Raw genomic sequence first — 19,840 nt, 5'->3', positions numbered from 1 at the left:
TGTACAGGGACATCATCTGGATTTACGGCTTGTCCGGAATCAATGGCTCCTGTTAGATCCCAAGGTAGAGTTTCTTATGTCAGAGGTTAATGAAGAGAAAACTTCTGGAGACTTTAGGGAAATGGGACAAAGATTGGCACAGGAAGTTGTATCTTTTGTGAAAAAGAAGATGGACAAATTCTCAAGATCTGGAGTCCTCAGAACTATTAAGCTTAGCTTTGTTGGACATTCGATTGGAAACATTATTTTGAGAACTGCGTTAACAGGTTTGATGCTGAAGCTTGAGGGGTTTCTCCAGTTATCTTGAATGTTTCTAAATATTTCTCTACTTTTGCAGATAGCATTATGGAACCATATCTGAGATACCTGCATACTTATCTCTCTATTTCTGGACCACATCTAGGTTACCTATACAGTTCAAACTCTTTATTTAATGGTGGTTTATGGCTCTTGAAAAAGCTCAAGGGCACACAGTGCATTCATCAGCTGACTTTTACAGATGATCCTGATCTTCAAAATACTTTCTTGTACAAACTTAGCAAGGTACTGTTTGACTCCACATTCCCCTTAGTATGTGTGTTTCTGTTTTTATCAAGTGCGAACAGGTAATTAAAATTCCATATGGACCCAGCTGGATGAGATGTTGAGAAGGTCAAAATTGAGTTCCAGGCATTCAGAATGTGTTTTTTGAATCATTGTGTCCAAATTCTTTTTCATTTTCGATGCGTTGAACCTTATGTTATCTCCCACAATGTTTATAAGCTACCAGCATTAGAATTTACCTTGACTGAAAAAAAAAAATGACAGTTTCTACTTTCTTTCTTGCCCATTGATGTTCGTATACTTTTTCTCCATATTACTCAGGAAAAGACGTTGGAGAATTTCAGGAATATCATTCTGTTATCTTCACCCCAGGTATTTTACTTTGACATTTTTTTGAGTTCTTTTTATAGACCATTCAATGGTTGTCCCACACTTTCTTGTTCCTTTTCTTGTTCATTGTCAAATAGTTACATTCCTATGTCACATGGAGTACCACCATGTTGTGATAATGGACACATAGGCAGGACCCTTTCGAGTACATTGTTTTATGTGAGTAATTTAGTCTTGCTAGAGGGTTACTTGAGTGCAACAAAAACACTATGGCATGTCATAGGAAGAAAAGGAACCTGAAATCTGGTCCACTGTATTTTCTAATCTTATCTAATCATACGCACCAAACAATCTCTTCCTGAACTTAGAGTTTCCCAGAAATGACTTCGTATTCTAACTATTTGATGGTTACGTGCTCTCAGGATGGTTATGTTCCATATCATTCTGCTAGAGTTGAAATGTGCCCAGCATCTTCAGGCGACTCCTCAAAAAAAGGCAAAGCTTTTCTGGAGATGCTTAACAATTGCTTGGACCAAATACGTGCACCATCTTTTGAGAACCGGGTATTCATGCGATGTGATGTTAATTTTGACATCTCGTTGCAGGGGAGAAACCTCAATACCATAATTGGACGGGCCGCTCATATAGAGTTCCTCGAAACAGACGTCTTTGCAAGGTTTATAATGTGGTCCTTCCCAGATTTGTTCCGTTGATTGCAGGGGCTATTAACATTTGCCATGCATCTGCATAGTGTATTCTTGAGCCTCAATCGAGCACCATCGAACCTCCAACTTTTTAACACGAGGAACGATGTTATCACTGAATCTTCGGGATGGTTTTCCTCAAGATAGAGTTTCATCTTCTCGACATCCAGACTTGCAGGTACAATGAAATATCCCGCAATGTAAATTATTTGCTATATTTGCTTCACTTCGAGATCTTCCAACTTTAGCAGGCAGTTTAAAACTTAAGAGGTGCAGGGTAAATTAGTGGTTTTTTGTTTTTTTTCCCCACATAGAAATGTATATGGTATATTCGATGGTGATAAATGTAATGCACCACGACATAGTATTGCATTACGAAATCGAGCATGTGTTAATTTTATTTACATCAGAAGTCAGTTTGCACTGTATCAGTATCAAACTTAATAAAAGATTATGATTAGACTGGTTTTATGCTGCTTGTGTGGTTCTGAGGTGAAATATTTTCAGTTTGTGACAATGTAACGTAGATTATAGTGTTGGATCCATAGTTTTCATAGTTTCTTAGAAGTGCTTTTGAATTCGTAAATCAATAATAAAACGCCATGACTAAGGCTCGTACACTTCGTTTTTCGTTTATCTTTGGCTGATATGGTTTCATGGGCAGATGTTGGAAGTTGGTTGTGTTATGAAATTTAACTGTATAATCAGAAATTTGGTGTCGTCGAGATGAAGTTGATTTTGTATTTAATGTTTGGTTGTCTTCGTTAGTACATATCGTACACAATAGAAGTTGTATTAACGATAGTAGTTGAGTCAAGAGATTGACAAAGATACATGGAAACATTTTGTTCCGTTCTTGTGCCATTTGAGATTATTGGATTACGAATGATTGATCCCATCACCATTAGAGGAAAATAATTGTAGCAATGTAACGTAGATTATAGTGTTGGATCCATAGTTTTCATAGTTTCTTAGAAGTGCTTTTGAATTCGTAAATCAATAATAAAACGCCATGACTAAGGCTCGTACACTTCGTTTTTCGTTTATCTTTGGCTGATATGGTTTCATGGGCTGATGTTGAAAGTTGGTTATGTTATGAAATTTAACTGTATAATCAGAAATTTGGTCTCGTCAGGATGAAGCTGATGATGCATTTAAATGTTTGGTTGTCTTCGTTAGTACATATCGTACACAATAGAAGTTGTATTAACGATAATAGTTGAGTCAAGAGATTGACAAAGATACACGGAAACATTTTGTTACATTCTTGTGCCATTTGAGATTATTGGATTACGAATGATTGATCCCATCACTATTAGAGGAAAATAATTGTAACAAATAATTGGTTTTAAGTGAGATTTACAAAGATATATGTGGATCTTTTATTGAATTTTGCTATTTGTACATAAAAATGGTACATAATAGTTATCGAAAATGATGTAGAGTGAAAAAGATTGAATGAAAAAGTTAACTATATTTTAAATTGGCAAATAATAGAGTGCTATGTAGACATTATGTAAATTTTGATGTACACATTGTAAGGTTTTTATTTTATTTTATGTGTGGTGGGGATGGCAGTGGGTAGTAGATTCATGATTTTTGCTTATAAATTATCGGATGTCAAATCAATCTGTGTGAAAACAATTTAAACTTTTGAAGTCTCTTTTTACGTTATTCTAGGAGGAGACGGTAATAAACTTTAGGATCCGTTTGATTACAAAAATGAAATTTAGGTGAAAAGAAAATGAATTTTAGGGAATTGAATTAATGGATAATTATTTTTCTGAGAATTGTAAATTATTGTGTTTGATTGATATAATTTTTCACGTGAAAAATATTTAATTTAAAGTATTTTTTGGTGTTCATTTGACTTTGTTTTATATGAAAAATATCTATTAAAGGAATTGAATTTATTGGTATTGATGAAATTTGTTTCCATTGCTAAAAAAAAAAAAAATCAAAAAAATCATTTAAATTGGCAAATAATAGAGTGCTATGTAGACATTATGTAAATTTTGATGTACACATTGTAAGGTTTTTATTTTATTTTATGTGGGTAGTAGATTCATGATTTTTGCTTATAAACTATCGGATGTCAAATCAATCTGTGTGAAAACAATTTAAACTTTTGAAGTCTCTTTTTAGTTATTCTAGGAGGAGACGGTAATAAACTTTAGGATCCGTTTGATTACAAAAATGAAATTTAGGTGAAAAGAAAATGAATTTTAGGGAATTGAATTAATGGATAATTATTTTTCTGAGAATTGTAAATTATTGTGTTTGATTGATATAATTTTTCACGTGAAAAATATTTAATTTAAAGTATTTTTTGGTGTTCATTTGAATTTGTTTTATATGAAAAATGTCTATTAAAGGAATTGAATTTATTGGTATTGATGAAATTTGTTTCCATTGCTAAAAAAAAAAAAATCAAAAAAATCATTTATCTTTTGGTGTTCATTTGGATTTGTTTTATATGAAAATTTTCAATTAAAGGGAAATATTTTCTTACAATAATTCTTAGAATTTGTTTTCATTGTCTAAAAAAAAAAAAAATTTCCAACACAGTAAATCGGAATTGGAATTTTGCAATTCAAGAAAAAGTGGGAAAATTGCTTAGGTGGCAAGAATCATGAAAAATGAATTCCCTATAATTTTTTACCTATCAAACACTCATTTTTGGCAAAGGTGGAAATGAATTTCCATTTCCATGAAATTAGAGGTTATCAAACACTACCTTAGTAAAATGTTCACCCACATCCATTGATGTAAATGTTTTTGTCACTATTTTTTTTTTTATTTTTTTTGGATGAAAGCCAAAAAGGAATCTATATCAAGACGGTGTTGATGTGGGCTACTTCGGATATTATGCAGTCTTAAATGAGAGAGATAAGAAAAAAGATTATGAAATTTGTCAGCCATATTATACGGCTTATGATTTTATTTTATTTTTTATTTTTATTTTTTTAAAGGTTTGCACAAAGCTAAGCTGCACCAATAGGGTTTTTCCAAATTCTCATTTCTCATAGAATTAATTTATTTTTCCGTTAACATACGAATTAAACGTGGCATTAGATTATAGAGCTCGAATTGACTCACTTAGCCTTGTTTGAAATGAATTTTAAATTTAAATTTAAATTACATATTTTATGAGATTCACAACTGTTTAACAAAATTTTTCATCAACTTTAATCAAAATTGGCTGAAAATCTAATTTAATCTCTTATATTCTAATTGAAATGCATTAAGAGGGGATGTCATAAGAGGAAATTACACCTTTCTAGGGATTTCAAGTTCACTGTGCATAAATCATGGGCCCAACTATTCTAGTCAAATGTCCGGTATTAGACTAATTAAATAAAGAGGAAATTACACCCTTTAGAGATTTCAAGTTCACCGTGCATAAATCATGGGCCTAACTATTCTAGTCAAATGTCCGGTATTAAATAAAAACTACTTATTTAAAATAAGCGTGGTTCCATAGTTAACGTGTTTCAAATCTAATCTTTCTTCATTCTCATCAAACGAGTGAAACTGCCCTCAAACTTCTTTCCACGATCTCTGATAAACTACTCCAACAGTTACCAACTCTACGAATATCTCCGGTTAGTTATCCCACTCCGGCCTATCAAGGAACTAATCTTCGTCACATACCCAAAGCGAACTGAGTACATTCTTCGTCTATCCCCATCACTGTATCAAAAAACTTCCCATTTTACGATCGACAAAAAAATGACTAAACCCAAGGCGATAAACGTCCATTACATGCCAGAAAGGAGATGAAAGAGGAAGCATGAGGAAAGCTCAATGAAATCCCATATGGAAAAGTATGTGACGTCGTCTGTGACCTTGCGGAAAGTCCAATTGAACATGATATGTTGATTTTTATGTTCTGTTAATGCATTAAGTGACGAGTATTAATTGAATAATCGTTGGGTAACATGTATTGAAGACGTATTGAAGATCTGTGACCTTGAAATCTGTTGAATTCGTTCCGTTATTCGAATGGGATAGGGTTTGCGGTTTGGACGCAGAATGTTTTTTCATTAGATTTTTCGTTTTCAATTATACGAATAATCTATTGTCTATTCACGAATACGCATATATTGGGAATCTGTGACGTAAATGCATATGGATATGATTGCCTGTGACCTTACTGTAATGGGAATAGGGCTCTGAATGTGATCTTAATATGTGAATGAGATTGAAGTTTGTTGTGAATATGTGACTTGACTGAAAAGATTTTGTATGCCTGTGACCTGACTGTTAACATGGTTGATGATGTGTCTTTAGTAATATAATGTCCATGTGTGACCGTTTCACCTATATGTGACCAAGAATTCTCAATGTAAAGACACTTACATGTACAGCTACTACTTTCCATCACAGTTGTGGCTCTAATGGTTGAAGACCAAACCAAAGTTAAAAACGAATGAAAAATATATGTCTAGTAATATGCATGTAAATGAGAAGACTTTGTATGCTTGTGAGCTGACTATTAACATGGTTGATGATGTGCTTTAGTAATATGATGTCCATATGTGACTATTTCACGTATATGTGACCTGAATTTAACTTATATGTGACCATTTCACCTAAATGCGTTTCCTTTTCTCTGTCTCTGAATTACAATGCAGTTACTTAACAATTTTATAATTATTAACGCTTTATATAGGTATGGCAATTCAAAATACCTGAAAAAAAGTTGGTTTCCTGGAAAGATTACCACCTCTGTCTACAAGGGTGTTCTCATCACTATACAATCAAAGTTAAGTCAAAGCCAAAAACAGATATTAAGGGGCACATGCTTTGCCCACTTCCTGGATTGCTATAAAATAGTGATTCAACCACAGTTGATTCACTACTTCCTTCTGAGGCAGGTTCGACACTTGAATGAGGAAGAAATATGGTTTTATGCTTCCGGGCGATACGTTAGGTTCTCTATATCTAAGTTCTGTTTGGTCACAGGACTAAAATGTTCAGGTGATAAGAGACTCAGGTTTTTGAAAATAGGTAGTCAAGGTTGCAGGCCAAATACTTTTCACAAGTAGATGCTGTCACACATGAAGATGCGAAGGACACATTTCTATCTACATGCCAAATGCGTGATCTCGATCTACTTGAAGCCCTACCAGACAATGATGTTGCAATGTTTGGGGTTTTATATTTCCTAACTGCCTATCTCTTTCCCCGTGACTACAAGAAGGTTGTCGGCCACTTCCTATTTGTTCTCGTTGAGGACTTTAATAAAATGAACAATTTTCCATGGGGCAAGCTACTATTCCAAATTACTCTGGGTGCACTAAGAGATGGACTCAATAGGAGGACCCCCACACTACGGGCTACAAGGAATGCTTGTAGCCTTCCAAGCATGAATATACGAGACTTTTCACAGTCTTAATGGCATCGTGGTCACAATGATATCAAAGGTGCATCCTCGCATTATAAACTTGATCAGATGAGCAACCATTAACTGCTAAATTGGAAGGACCCGACTGTTTCTCCAATTCTAAGGTAAAGTTCCAGTAAGCGTCATTCAATCAATATCGAATTTTTGACTTCGCATTCATATAAACTACATATTGTATTGTAAATTGTGATTTGTGACTTGGAACCGTTGGAAAGTGAAATGGCGATGCCATACATGAACGGAGTCCAGTACAACAAGCCAATCCAGCTGACGTCCTCATCCAAGAGCCGAAAAAGAACCAAGCATAGGACGGAGATGTCTGTTGAAGATGTCAGTACTAGCGAAAAGTTCATTCCATCAGTCCTACTGTTGATTGACAGTAATATTGGACAAGCTTACTCTTCAGATGATGACGACAATTTTGTTGCTCCTCCTCCAAGACGGTTGGAGCCATCCGCCCGTGGAAAATCCCCATTGTTGAAGGTCCACAGCTGCTCATCATTCTCAAGAAGAGCCACAATCTCATGGGGCACAATGGGATGACGTAAGTTGTTATGTTAGTCAACTCTCAATATTTCTATCATTGGCCACACATCAATATTTTCTATGTCACATTTCATACACATTAGGTCACAGATATACCAGTTTGCATTGTATGTTGATGGTTGGTCAAAGACATTTCGCAAGCAACATCTAATAATCAGTTATTCATTTTTGTCAGGCTTTTGAGGTGTTGCGTATGTAAGTATCTGAACTCCAGGCAAATAATAAAGTGTTGAACGCGGAGCTTGAAGATATCAAGTCACATATGTCATCTTTGAACGAAGGGAAGACTAACAAGATTCTATCTGAGTTTGTATCAATAATGATATCTAGTGCTATGGACGAGATCATTAGACGGTCTGGTGATAGGACAAGTGAGCCTGGAGTAGGACAAAAAGAAGCTCTTCGAGTCGGAGATCAAGAACATCATGGGGCTGGTGAATCTGACAAAGCTCAGGAGGTAGTCACTTGATATATTTCACATTTCTATTAAATAATATAGTTTATTTTGACATTTTCCATTCAACATGTAGGTGGAAAATGTAGTATCAAACGTCGATAGAAAAGGGAAGGGCAAAATGGACCTAAGTGATGATCTTCTCTTCTCCCTTGAGCCACCATCATTTGATTTGGGGATTGAATTCACCCCACCCAATGTTTTGCATTCGGAGGAAACTCAGAAGAGAGTAGATTCCATCATATTTGATGTGGTGACCGCAACAAAGACTGTAGAGAATGAGGTATTTACATATTTCAGTAGTTGTAGATCTCAAATCACACATACCTGCAAACCATTTTATATTATTAGGTCACAGATCACACACACTTCAGATCATATCCTATTCATAGGTTACATTTCACAGACATTTCAAACCATATCCCTTTCATAGGTCATAGATCACACACAATACCAACACATGTTCCAATCATGGATCACAGAGCACAAATACCTTCAAACCATGTCCCATTCATAGGTCATAGATCACAGATAGTTCCAAACCATGTCACATTCTCAGGTATCGGATCACAGATTCCTTCAGCCCATGTCCTATTCATAGGTCACAGATTGCATACATTCCAAACCATATTCTATTAATGGGTCCCAGGCCACACATCCTTCCAAACTATCTTCCAATCATATGTCACAGGTCACAGACACATTTAGACCAGGTCACATGTATAGGTGACAGACCAAACACGCTTACAAACTATGCCACAGACAGCTCACGTGCCGTATTTTTAATCAATTTGTAACCTACTGTAATAACATACAAGGATCACCTATTGCTGAACCAACCTCGGAATTACCAGTTAAGCGGGTTTTAAGGCTAGCGAGGGTATTGCAATCTCCTTTCGTTTTCGGACAGGAGAGGGGGAAATTATTCAAGCACAATGATAATGTTGTCGTTTTTTAGAATTACAAAGACAATGTTGACGAAGTTGACAAATCGGCCTTCATGGGTTGGTTTCAGAGGGGGTACAAACCAAAAAACAAGTAAATGAATTTCGTACCTATTTGTGAAAAGTTACTCAATACACAGTTTTGACAAAAGAAAGTAACATTTAGTGTTGGTCAAGGAAAAAGTTTAGAGAGGAAGACGACGCCATCAAACCTGCTTTTCTAATTAGTTCATTCCCAATAGGTCATAAGATTGGTTCCACGAGCTTATAAATTCGGAGTCATCACTGAGTGGTGCGGTACAATTATGTTTACACACTCAATTAAGTTACATTACTCTTTTTAGAATTCTGATTTCTTTTGTACCTGTTAAGAAGAGTATCAGATATGATACAAACATGTCACATTTCATATTGGAATTAGTCACAGATTTATTCGTATCCAATCTGTTGTACGCAATGCTTACATCTTTTCTTCTCATTGAAATAGCACATGGATGTCTGCTTTTACTTCATTCGTTAGGTAGCAAAATTTGGCAAAAATGTGAAATACAAAGCCACCACCACAAACTCATGGTTCTAGATTAAAATAAAAGACATTTTTCCTGCCTTCATGAAGGGCCCAAATGTTCTGATGTCAGAGTCGAGCCTGCTTGAGGTTGTAACAGGTCACAACCTCCTTTTTAGCTCACCCTGGGCCGATGTTGACTATGTGTTCATGCTGATCATACCCACCAACAAAGCACATTGGATGCTTGGCCTATTACAATTCAGAAGTCATACTTTGACTGTGTTCAACTCAGCAGGTAAATCTTACCGTGACTGGAAGGTTTTGCAAGGTATTAAGCCGTACGCGAAGGTATTGCCAGCTCTAATGAATACCCTGAAAATTTCAAAGAAGGATCCTGATTATCACAAACTATAAGCCAAAGAATTGAAGGTGATCATCGACGACACACTCCCTTAGCAAACAAATGGGTAAGTCTGCGATCAAGATTTACAATGCATATATCCTTTTGATGGATTCATTCATAACAGTCTGTCACATGTTCTGCAGTCATGATTGTGGGATATTCGTGGTGTTATATGCGTTGTATCTTATCCATGGTGGTAGATGTTCCATTTCCAAGAAGTTTGATACCGGCAAGTTCAGCATATATTGCTACGCTACTCTACAAATACCGGTAAGTTTACACAAAGAGAGTGAATCAGCCTATGACAGAGGAAGCGCTTGTTCTAGAATGAAATCTAGCTTTAGATTTGTTAGTGAGGACAATGATTTAGTTTGTAAATGTTATGAACATTGCATGTGTCTGGTCACTAGAGGTTCATGTAATGAATAGTAACTCGTAACCTTTGATTTGCAATAAAGGATATTAAAGTGTTTACGTTCATGATTCATCCATCTTCGATTACATTTTAATGATATTTTTTTATATATGGTGTAAATTATACAGGTTCTTTATTTCTAACAACGTCACGTAGTCGGTGAAACATGTTATGTGGTACAACAGATAGGTTCCAATTAGCTTCTTAACTTGGTCACAGATTTATATATCACGTCACACATATCTTTCATACGACACATGACATGTCACAGCACATGGGTTACAGACATTAGGATTCATGTTACCCGTATGTGTCCACACTTCAGGTCGCATATTCTCATTTCAGGTTACATATTCACAAATCATTTAAATTTTTCATACGACATGTCACACATCACAGGTCACAACACACAGGTTATAGATCTGGTATTAGGTTACAGATATGGTCCAAATCTCAGAGAATTATTATTTCGAACTCTAAAATTGACTGACAATTAACTGTTAGTTGATCAATCTGAATGCATTCTTTAAAAATACTATTTTCAATGAACATTATCTTTAAAAGAATATCAGCTATCTATGAAATATTTGTATTTAATTCTATTGGTCATTTTAGTGTAATGGAGCCAAGCTGGCGCATCTCCTACAGTTGTGACCCTATCCTCTACAACGTCCGCATTTTGCCGTCGATCTCCCTTCTCTGGATGATCTCTTTCTTTTCTCCGTAGGTCTTTCACAACTCCTATTCTGGTTAGGAGGTAACACTATTTCTCACTGTACTTCTTCCGGCACTGTCCATTCCTCTTGATTTTCAACGGGATATACAGAATCTTGGTACACATTCAAGTACGCATCTTTTGTGTAATAATAAAAACAATAATCATATGGATCTCTTCTTGTGTTTGCAATTACAGTCAAAGCTTGTGGACACGATAACAAATCAACTTGTAGAATCCTGCAAGTGCACATTCCTTACTCAATATCGACGACAAACGTCGACCTTTCGTTGCGGATAGAAAATATTGTCTGGTTTGAAGGAGATACCTGCGTACATGTAACAACAGTCAGGTCACATGTAGTTGTATACAGGTCACATATACTCCAACGTGTCAGTCACGCATGAATGATTCATATCCCTGAGTTCATTTACAGATTCAGGAAGCATGTTACACATGTAGTCCATACCTCACTTGGCAAATAGACATGTATCAGAATACAGAGTTGACAGAGAGTACACAGTTATATCACATACCACATCACATAGGTCACAGATTTAGATATCAAGTTACACAAATTTGTTCTATTTACAGATAGCTATGAAACAGAATACGGAGCTTCAAACTTAGTTTACCAACCAGGTCACAAAATCACAAAATAGGTCACATATCAGATTTGTTACATTACAGTTCAAGATACTGACATTTACGATGGGTCACATATACATCTGAACATTAAAATATAAAAAATTACCCTCAAGTTCCTCAAATCCATGCTCATTTTCCTAATCTCTTTCTCGTACTTGCTCGACAACTTTGTGAAAGTTCCATGCGCATCATCTCAGTGTCTACAAAATCACGATTGTATGGTTTGCCGTAATGACTCTAACAAGGATACAATAGGGTAATTTTTGGCTGCCTTCGTGACCGCGATTCGTGACCACTTTTCAGGTCCAATATCAGTCTGCAAACATAAATCAATTCAATGAACATCATATAAATACCATATATGACCATTTATATGTATATGAAATGAAATAAGACGTAATACAGTACTAGCTATGAAATAATCTTCTCATTCATCATTGTCAGCAGAGACATGTTATAATCATATTCTTCCAGTGTGTAAGCGCGGTCAGCCGAATTGAATGCTTGTGTAATGTTTTGGCCTAACTTTCCATAATATGATTATAGATTTTGTAGCAAATGATAAGAACAAATACCGTGGCAGGTTCCCAGATACACATGTTCTATCGCATTCTTTATACTTGGGTGATTGTCTGACATAAAACACAGCCTCTCTCTGTTTCCATACGCCTTCTTCAACTTATCGAAAAACCATCTTCAAGATTTGCCGTTCTCATTGTCTCCAATTCCAAAAGCAAGAACGAATATGCTATTATTTGCATCTTGTGTACATGCTGTGAAAATGGTACCTCCATATTGACCATTCAAGTATGTACCATCAACAATAATCACCGGTCTACAATGCCCCCATCCCGGTATTGATGCACCTAGTGCCATAAAGCAATATCTGAACTTACTGTGACCATCAACCTCTATTTCTGTGACCGTACCAGGGTTTTTTTGTCAGAGCATGTAGAAGAAACTTGGCAACTTACCAAATGACTCGGCTGGATCACCTCTAATCATTTTCAAAGTTTGCTCGCGAGATCTCCAAGCTTTCGAATAACTCAAATAAACCCCATAAGTATTTAACATGTCACTGCATATGTCCTTTGGTGTATATATAGTACAGGACGATGTGTACTGGTACTTAATTGTAGATGACACAACCTTATATGACACTTGCCTATGTGATCCCAATACTATATTTGATGCACATGTGTGACTACCAATCTTTCGAATATTAGATAGATCTGTTTTACCCCATATCGATGATCTACATATCCAACTACATCCACCATTCGAACACCTCACAACATATTCTTTCTTGTCGAACCCTTCAATCATAAACTCAAACATGTTCTGTATGACAAAAAACGACAGGCTCATTTTCAAAAAATCCTTATCACGGAACACCCTTCCTTCTTCTACCTCTCTAGCATCCACGATAGACATAATTGTGACTTCAGTGTCACAAATGTGACCCCTTTTTTCATTTGATGCTTCGCATATGTTTGATGCCATGTCTTGCAATGTAAATATCTCACCGTTGGAATGCGCATTGACTGGCACTGTGATGGACGTATTATCTATTTCTGCCTCAGCAACGTCGATGATTATCGAATATTTAGCAGGTTCTCGCTCCATGTCCTTTAGTAGAATGTATGATAGCTCATTATTGTCATTTTTTATCCTGATGGGAAGCAATTCTTCCTTCAGTATGTACTTCAATTACACCGCTACCTTCGTAGGATCCAAAGCAAATTCTGTCATAACTGTGTCCACAAGGGTTAAATAACTGCAGTTGCGAGCTACCAACGCTAATGAGGATTGCAATCCATACAGTAAACACACGTGTAAGTACACCATTCTGCAAATTACAATTAATATCTATAATTTCATCATAGGTGAAATATGTCACATGTCACACTGCACAGCAATGAGGTCACAAATTAGCAAACCAAGTTACAGATAATTATGGATAAGACTATCACAAGTCGGGTCACAGATTGGTATCATTCAGACTACATAGTTGACAAGGAGGGTCACATATGCTCGAAACGAATGACGAAATGTTTAATTTCTCCAGTAATTTTTTTTTATGGAATCGACACCGATCTCTGTGACCCGATAGAAGAATGAAATCAACCAATTTTCAGTAAAATCAATCGGCAACATCAATTTCGTTGCCATGCATAATGAAATCCGATATATTTTTTTGAATTTTGGTCACAGAGACATTTGAATTTTCAATCATTATTGGGGGGGTTTTGATTTGGGGTATTCTATACCCCTGAAACGTGATTTTTTCCCATTTTTAATTTCAACCTCGAAATTCAACCTAAACTCAATTTCTAATTTCATCTCTTCAAATTGTTAGACCTTGCTTTTGCGGTTTATTTTTTATAATAAAGATGTTTACCGTCTTCTCTTAATTCAACACACTTCCACTGTAGTGTATGTGGCAATTCTGCCAAAATCTCTTTCTTAGTTCGGGAAAGAATCCGCACGAATCGGATTATTTGAGCAACAAATTGAGAGTAGCATTGGAGCCGTGGTGAATGGAGGGTTGTTTGATTTGTGTAGCCTTGAGTTCTTCTTTATTGGAAGCGAAAGGAATAGAACGTGAAATGGGAGAAAATGGTGATACAACATTTTTAAGAATTCAAATATATTTTTTATCTACACATTTTATAGAACCATAAAATAACAAATTTAGTATTCATACATATCGCAGGACCTAATTTTTATAAGCACTTAAAATTATTACAAAAAAACCATTTGGTCCATTGGGAGACATAGCGGCACATAACTAATAGGCCGGGATTTGTACCAAAGAAAGAGACCGGAGACCAATTTTTTTAAATAGTTTGAGGACTAACACTGCAATTTGCCTTTTATAAACCAAACATTGCAGTTCTTCTTCCAATAAATATGGTTACTACACTTTTTTCATCAAAAGGAAAAAGAGATATTTGCGTTTCACCATTCTCATAAACACTCACCAAACATAAAAAAATAACTACTCTCAATCCCCGCCACCAACATCGCCGTTAACAACACCTCCACCACCACCATCACCATCACCTCCTCCTCCTCCTCCCGATTACCCATGCATTTTTCAAAACTCTAATAAAAAACTCAGATTATGTAGCTTCTCACCATTTCATGTACGCATAAATCAGACCCACAAAATTTTCGAGAATTGAAGCATCAAAGTTATACAACAACCCATTTTCCGTTAATTTTTTTATTTTGGTTTTGGATTGGTTTTGAGGAGAAGGGTCCGCTAATGTGATCGTTCATGGCGGACATAGTGAAACAAATCTTAGTTAAACCAATTCAATTGGCCGATCAGGTGATAAAAGCCTCCGGCGACACCATCTCTTTCCGGCAGGAATGCCTCGAAATCAAGGTGAAAACCGAGAAACTCGCAGGGCTGCTCCGGCAAGCCGCCAGGGCCAGCGGCGACCTGTATGAGCGCCCGACCCGGCGGATTATCGACGATACTGAGCAAGTACTCGATAAGGCCTTAACCCTCGTGTTCAAAAGCCGGGCCAATGGATTAAGAAAGGTTTTCACAATTATCCCCACAGCAGCATTCAGGAAAACCTCACAACAATTGGAGAATTCCATAGGTGATGTTTCATGGCTTCTTCGAGTCTCAACCCCGGCTGATGATCGGGCCGATGAGTATCTCGGGCTGCCCCCTATCGCGTCGAACGAGCCGATTCTGTGCTTGATATGGGAGCAGATTGCGATTTTATGTTCAGGTTCGTTAGAGGAACGTTCTGATGCGGCTGCTTCACTTGTTTCCCTGGCTCGAGACAATGATAGGTACGGAAAATTGATCATTGAGGAAGGTGGGGTTGCACCATTGTTGAAATTGGCCAAGGAAGGAAGAATGGAGGCTCAAGAAAATGCTGCAAGGGCAATAGGGCTATTAGGCAGGGACCCTGAATGTGTAGAACCCATTGTTAATGCTGGTGTTTGTTCAGTCTTTGCTAAAATACTCAAAGAAGGGCATATGAAAGTTCAGGTTGTGGTGGCTTGGGCCGTATCGGAATTGGCTGCGCATCATCCGAAATGCCAGGATCATTTTGCTCAGGATAACACAATAAGATTGCTTGTTAGCCATCTAGCATTCGAGACGATTCAAGAACATAGCAAGTATGCCATTGCGAGCAACAAACAAGCCATGTCGATTCACACGGTTGTGATGGCTAATTCCAACTCGATAGACCAGACGAGTAGTAATAGGAACGAGGATGAGTTTCAAAGCACGATTTCTCATCCGACTGGGAATGACACGACAAGCCAAATGCACAACGTTGTGGCGAATACTATGGCTATGAAATCGAACGTGCCTTCAAAAGGGAACGTGCAGCTTCAAGCTAACAATCCCAAGGCAAATCATAAGAACACGAAAACAAATCAAAACCAGGTGCACCACCAGAATCAGCAGCAGCAGAAGCACCAAGTTGCCTTGACAGGAACTAGCATTAAGGGTAGGGAATTTGAAGACCCTACTACTAAGGCAGAAATGAAGGCAATGGCTGCTAGGGCCCTTAGATACCTCTGTGCTGGGAACATTACTATTTGTCATAGTATAACCGAATCCCGAGCGCTTTTATGCTTTGCGGTTTTGTTGGAGAAAGGCCCTGATGAAGTTCAATACAATTCCGCCATGGCATTGATGGAGATTACAGCAGTAGCCGAGAAAAACGAAGAATTGAGACGTTCAGCTTTCAAACCTACTGCACCGGCTGCTAAAGCAGTAGTCGACCAGTTCTTGCGAATCATCGACAAAGCAGACTCGGAACTCCTCATTCCAAGCATTATATCTATTGGGAATTTGGCCAGAACTTTCCGAGCAACAGAAACAAGAATTATTGGTCCATTGGTGCATCTCCTCGATGATAGGGAACCCGAGGTTACAAGTGAGGCAGCGATCGCATTGAGCAAGTTCGCATGTACGGATAATTTTCTCCATGTCAATCATTCTAAGTCCATAATTGATGCAGGAGGCGCTAAGCACCTAATCCCATCTATATACTTTGGTGAGCAAATGGTACAAATTCCTTCATTTATATTACTATGTTACCTTGCATTGCATGTACCAGATAGCGAGGCGTTAGCCAATGAAGATGTGCTCATCGTGTTGGAATGGGCAACGAAGCAGAATCATTTGATGCAGGATTCGATGATCGAGAACTTAGTTTCTGAAGGGAAAAAGAGATTGGAACTCTACCAATCCAGAGGCTCCAAAGGGTACCTCTGATTTAATCACATTGTATAAATTTTGGATTCTTTAATGTCATGTTTTGTCATTCTCATAAACCAATCGTGCAGCATAGTATTTATCATTCTTGTGGTTATTGAATACATTCTTTGTTTGAAACAATTTGTCAACTTCAAATTCCATCACGTTGTTTTCAATGCTATTGCAGGTTTTTTCCTGAAATGAAAGAGATCTTCATTCAATCAAGTCGCCCCGAACACTAGGCGATAAAAGTAAAGAAATACAACTTATTCAATGAACTAAATACATATCAAATTTAGCAAACAACGTGAGAATAGGATTATTGCAAGTTTATGTAGCGCATGTAAAATTTTGCCAGTCGTCCAAGCCCAAATAGCCCGCCCCTGCTCATATTTGGCAATTTATTGGGAAAATGACCGTCACGGTTCCAAACCTTTCACTTAGTTACATCTGTAGGGAAAATTCCAAGTTTCACCAGTTCGGTCGATCGAACTTTTCTGAAATTCGGTAAGTTTATGAAAAATGAGGAATCCGGTATTCTCAATTTCAATACCGTCTATGCCTTTTGTCCGATAAGATGATATATAACAGCAAGTTACAGTCGTACAACTAATTGAATAATAACAGAATGAACAACAAATCAATTATTGAATTTACTGCAATAAATAACAGAACGAATAATTGAAATTGCAGGAAATGAAATTTCAAACCGAGGCCTGTGTGACACACAATTTCCTTAAAACAGATTCGCCCCCTCACCGTCCGTGCTTGAGATTTAAAACGAGCGTCCGTTTCCCAGGATACAACGGTAAAATCAGTAGCTTCCGAGCACCCCAGAAACCACTCCGACGAATTGAACTAGTGCTTGAACTACACCACCACCAAGACAGAAATGCAGAAAAGACAGAACTCTATGCAAATGAATTTTTTGTGTATTCTAAATTTGAAAGATTTTGCTTTGGTGTATTGAAATGAGGAAAATGAGCCACTATTTATAGGTTAGGCTACCATTAATGGCAATGACCTTTGGAGTTTCTCATCTTTTTCCTATGTGGGACACATTCATTTTTCCTACATAAACTCCCTTTTGAGTGGCACACTTTGAGCCTCAATTTCTCATTCACCCGAGCATCATCTTTGATAAGTAAGTATATGATTTCAATGTACTCACGGAGGAGAACACAAATCAACTTTCATCTTCTAAATTGAACAACCGGGTCCCACTCAAAACTCGTGCCAAAGTCGGCCCATAACTTAGTTTTTTTTCCAACAATCCTCCACATGAATGAAAATTGGGAACAACTCATGCATGTGACACATGATGACTTGTGAATGTGACACATGACGACTTGGTGATATAGTTTAACAGTTGAAACATGCATAGGATAGGTAGGTGTTACCCTTTGAACCTTCCCTTGTGAAAGCATATTTACTTCACTGGCTGATCAGTAGATGCGATGTCCTTGAACTGTTCTGCCGTTTATGTAAACGATGATACACTTCACACGGGATTCTTCCTAACACATTTCAGTTCTCATTACTATGTTCGTTTTGGCCATGAACGTACGCTTGGTTCTGTGAGAGTTCACAAGAATTGTGCCCCACACAATTCCCTTAGAAGCGGCCCCACTTCTCTATCACATAGGTGATTTCTTATTACAAGTAACCTGAATTATTTGGCTCGATTTTCAACGCATAAGAATCATTAAAAGCCTATTGCTTATCCTCCATCTTTACGGGTATCACTGTCGCATCACAGGAATGGACAGGAGGTAATATCCCCCACAGTGATCCTATCAAGTCTTTACAATTAGGTTTTCCCTTTGAACCTAGAACCTGGGATCTCCAGTCAACTAGGTTGGGTTTTCCTTTGTATTAACTTATCCATTCAAGGGCTTAAGTCCCATTCCTCTCGATGGTTTCTCAACTAACTCTCTATTTAACCATTTGGTTAGCGGATCCGCAATGTTATCATTTGACTTTACATAATCAATAGTGATAACTCCAGTTGAGAGTAGTTACCTAGTGGTATTATGTCTACGACGTATATGTCTAGACTTACCATTATACATGTTGCTCTGTGCCCTTCCAATTGCCGATTGACTATCACAATATATGCAAATTGTTGGCACAGGCTTTGACTATCTTGGAATATCCTCTAAGAAGTTGCGTAACCACTCAGCCTCTTCACCACTTTTATCTAGAGCTATAAACTCAGATTCCATAGTGGATCTAGCTATCACTGTTTGTTTAGAAGATTTCCATGATATAACTGCACCTGCCAGTGTGAACACAAATCCACTCGTGGATTTTGAGTTTTTTTATGTCGGATATCCAATTAGCATCACTATATCCTTCAATGACCGCTGGATATCTGCTATAGTGCAGTCCAAAATTACGAGTATATCTCAAGTACCTTAGTACTCTTACTATTCCTTTCCAGTGATCAGCTCCTGGATTACTCGTGTATCTACTCAGTTTGCTCACTGAGTAGACTATGTCTAGTCTTGTACAACTCATTAAGTACATCAGACTTCCAATAATTCTCGAGTATTCTACTTGAGACACACTTTCACCTTTGTTCTTAGATAGATGTTGACTCGTATCTATCGGGGTTCTAGCCATTTTAGTATCATCCTTACTGAACTTTCCTAAGATTTTGTCCACATAATATGACTGGTTTAGAACAAGACCATCCGATGTTCTTGAAATTTTGATTCCAAGTATAACATCAGCTAGACCCATGTCTTTCATGTTAAATCTCGAATTCAACATTGTTTTAGTGGATTTGATCACCTTATCGTTGCCGCCAACAATAAGCATGTCATCAACGTAAAGACATAAAATGACATAGTCATTTTCAGTGTCTTTAACATAAACACATTTATCACATTCGTTGATCTTAAATCCACTCTCTATCATGACACTGTCAAATTTCTCATGCCATTGTTTTGGTGCTTGTTTGAAGCCATACAATG

General features: G+C 37.1%; 2 protein-coding genes across 3 annotated transcripts in view; both read left to right on the top strand.

Annotated features, from left to right (window-relative positions):
• LOC111400479 (protein FAM135A-like) overlaps positions 1-2,053 on the top strand; it is a 10,301-nt gene extending 8,248 nt beyond the window's left edge. The window contains exons 2-5 of the mRNA XM_023027893.1: positions 8-266; positions 338-543; positions 865-915; positions 1,296-2,053. Coding sequence (XP_022883661.1) covers positions 8-266; positions 338-543; positions 865-915; positions 1,296-1,586 — 807 coding nt within the window. The 3' untranslated portion in view covers positions 1,587-2,053. The remainder of the gene's footprint in view (positions 1-7; positions 267-337; positions 544-864; positions 916-1,295) is intronic.
• Positions 2,054-14,578: 12,525 nt separating this feature from the next.
• On the top strand, positions 14,579-17,017 carry LOC111401693. 2 transcript variants are annotated; one of them, XM_023029555.1, is made up of 2 exons: positions 14,579-16,572; positions 16,723-17,017. In XM_023029555.1, the coding sequence occupies exons 1-2, from the start codon at positions 14,904-14,906 to the stop codon at positions 16,878-16,880; spliced, it is 1,827 nt and encodes a 608-aa protein (XP_022885323.1). In that variant the 5' UTR covers positions 14,579-14,903; the 3' UTR covers positions 16,881-17,017. The 2 variants fall into 2 exon arrangements, with proteins under 2 accessions (XP_022885323.1, XP_022885322.1); XM_023029554.1 differs by having other exon boundaries at positions 14,579-17,017.
• Positions 17,018-19,840: the final 2,823 nt, after the last annotated feature.

Source organism: Olea europaea, chromosome 10 (genome assembly GCF_002742605.1).
Source record: "Olea europaea var. sylvestris chromosome 10, O_europaea_v1, whole genome shotgun sequence".
In the NCBI taxonomy this organism is placed as follows: Eukaryota; Viridiplantae; Streptophyta; class Magnoliopsida; order Lamiales; family Oleaceae; genus Olea; species Olea europaea.
The sequence above is the reverse complement of the archived record's forward strand: the minus strand, read 5'-3'. Positions and strand labels throughout refer to the sequence as shown.

Coding starts and splice junctions, on each gene's coding strand:
- LOC111401693 (XM_023029554.1), top strand. CDS start 14,904: ATGGCGGACATAGTGAAACAAATCTTAGTTAAACCAATTCAATTGGCC.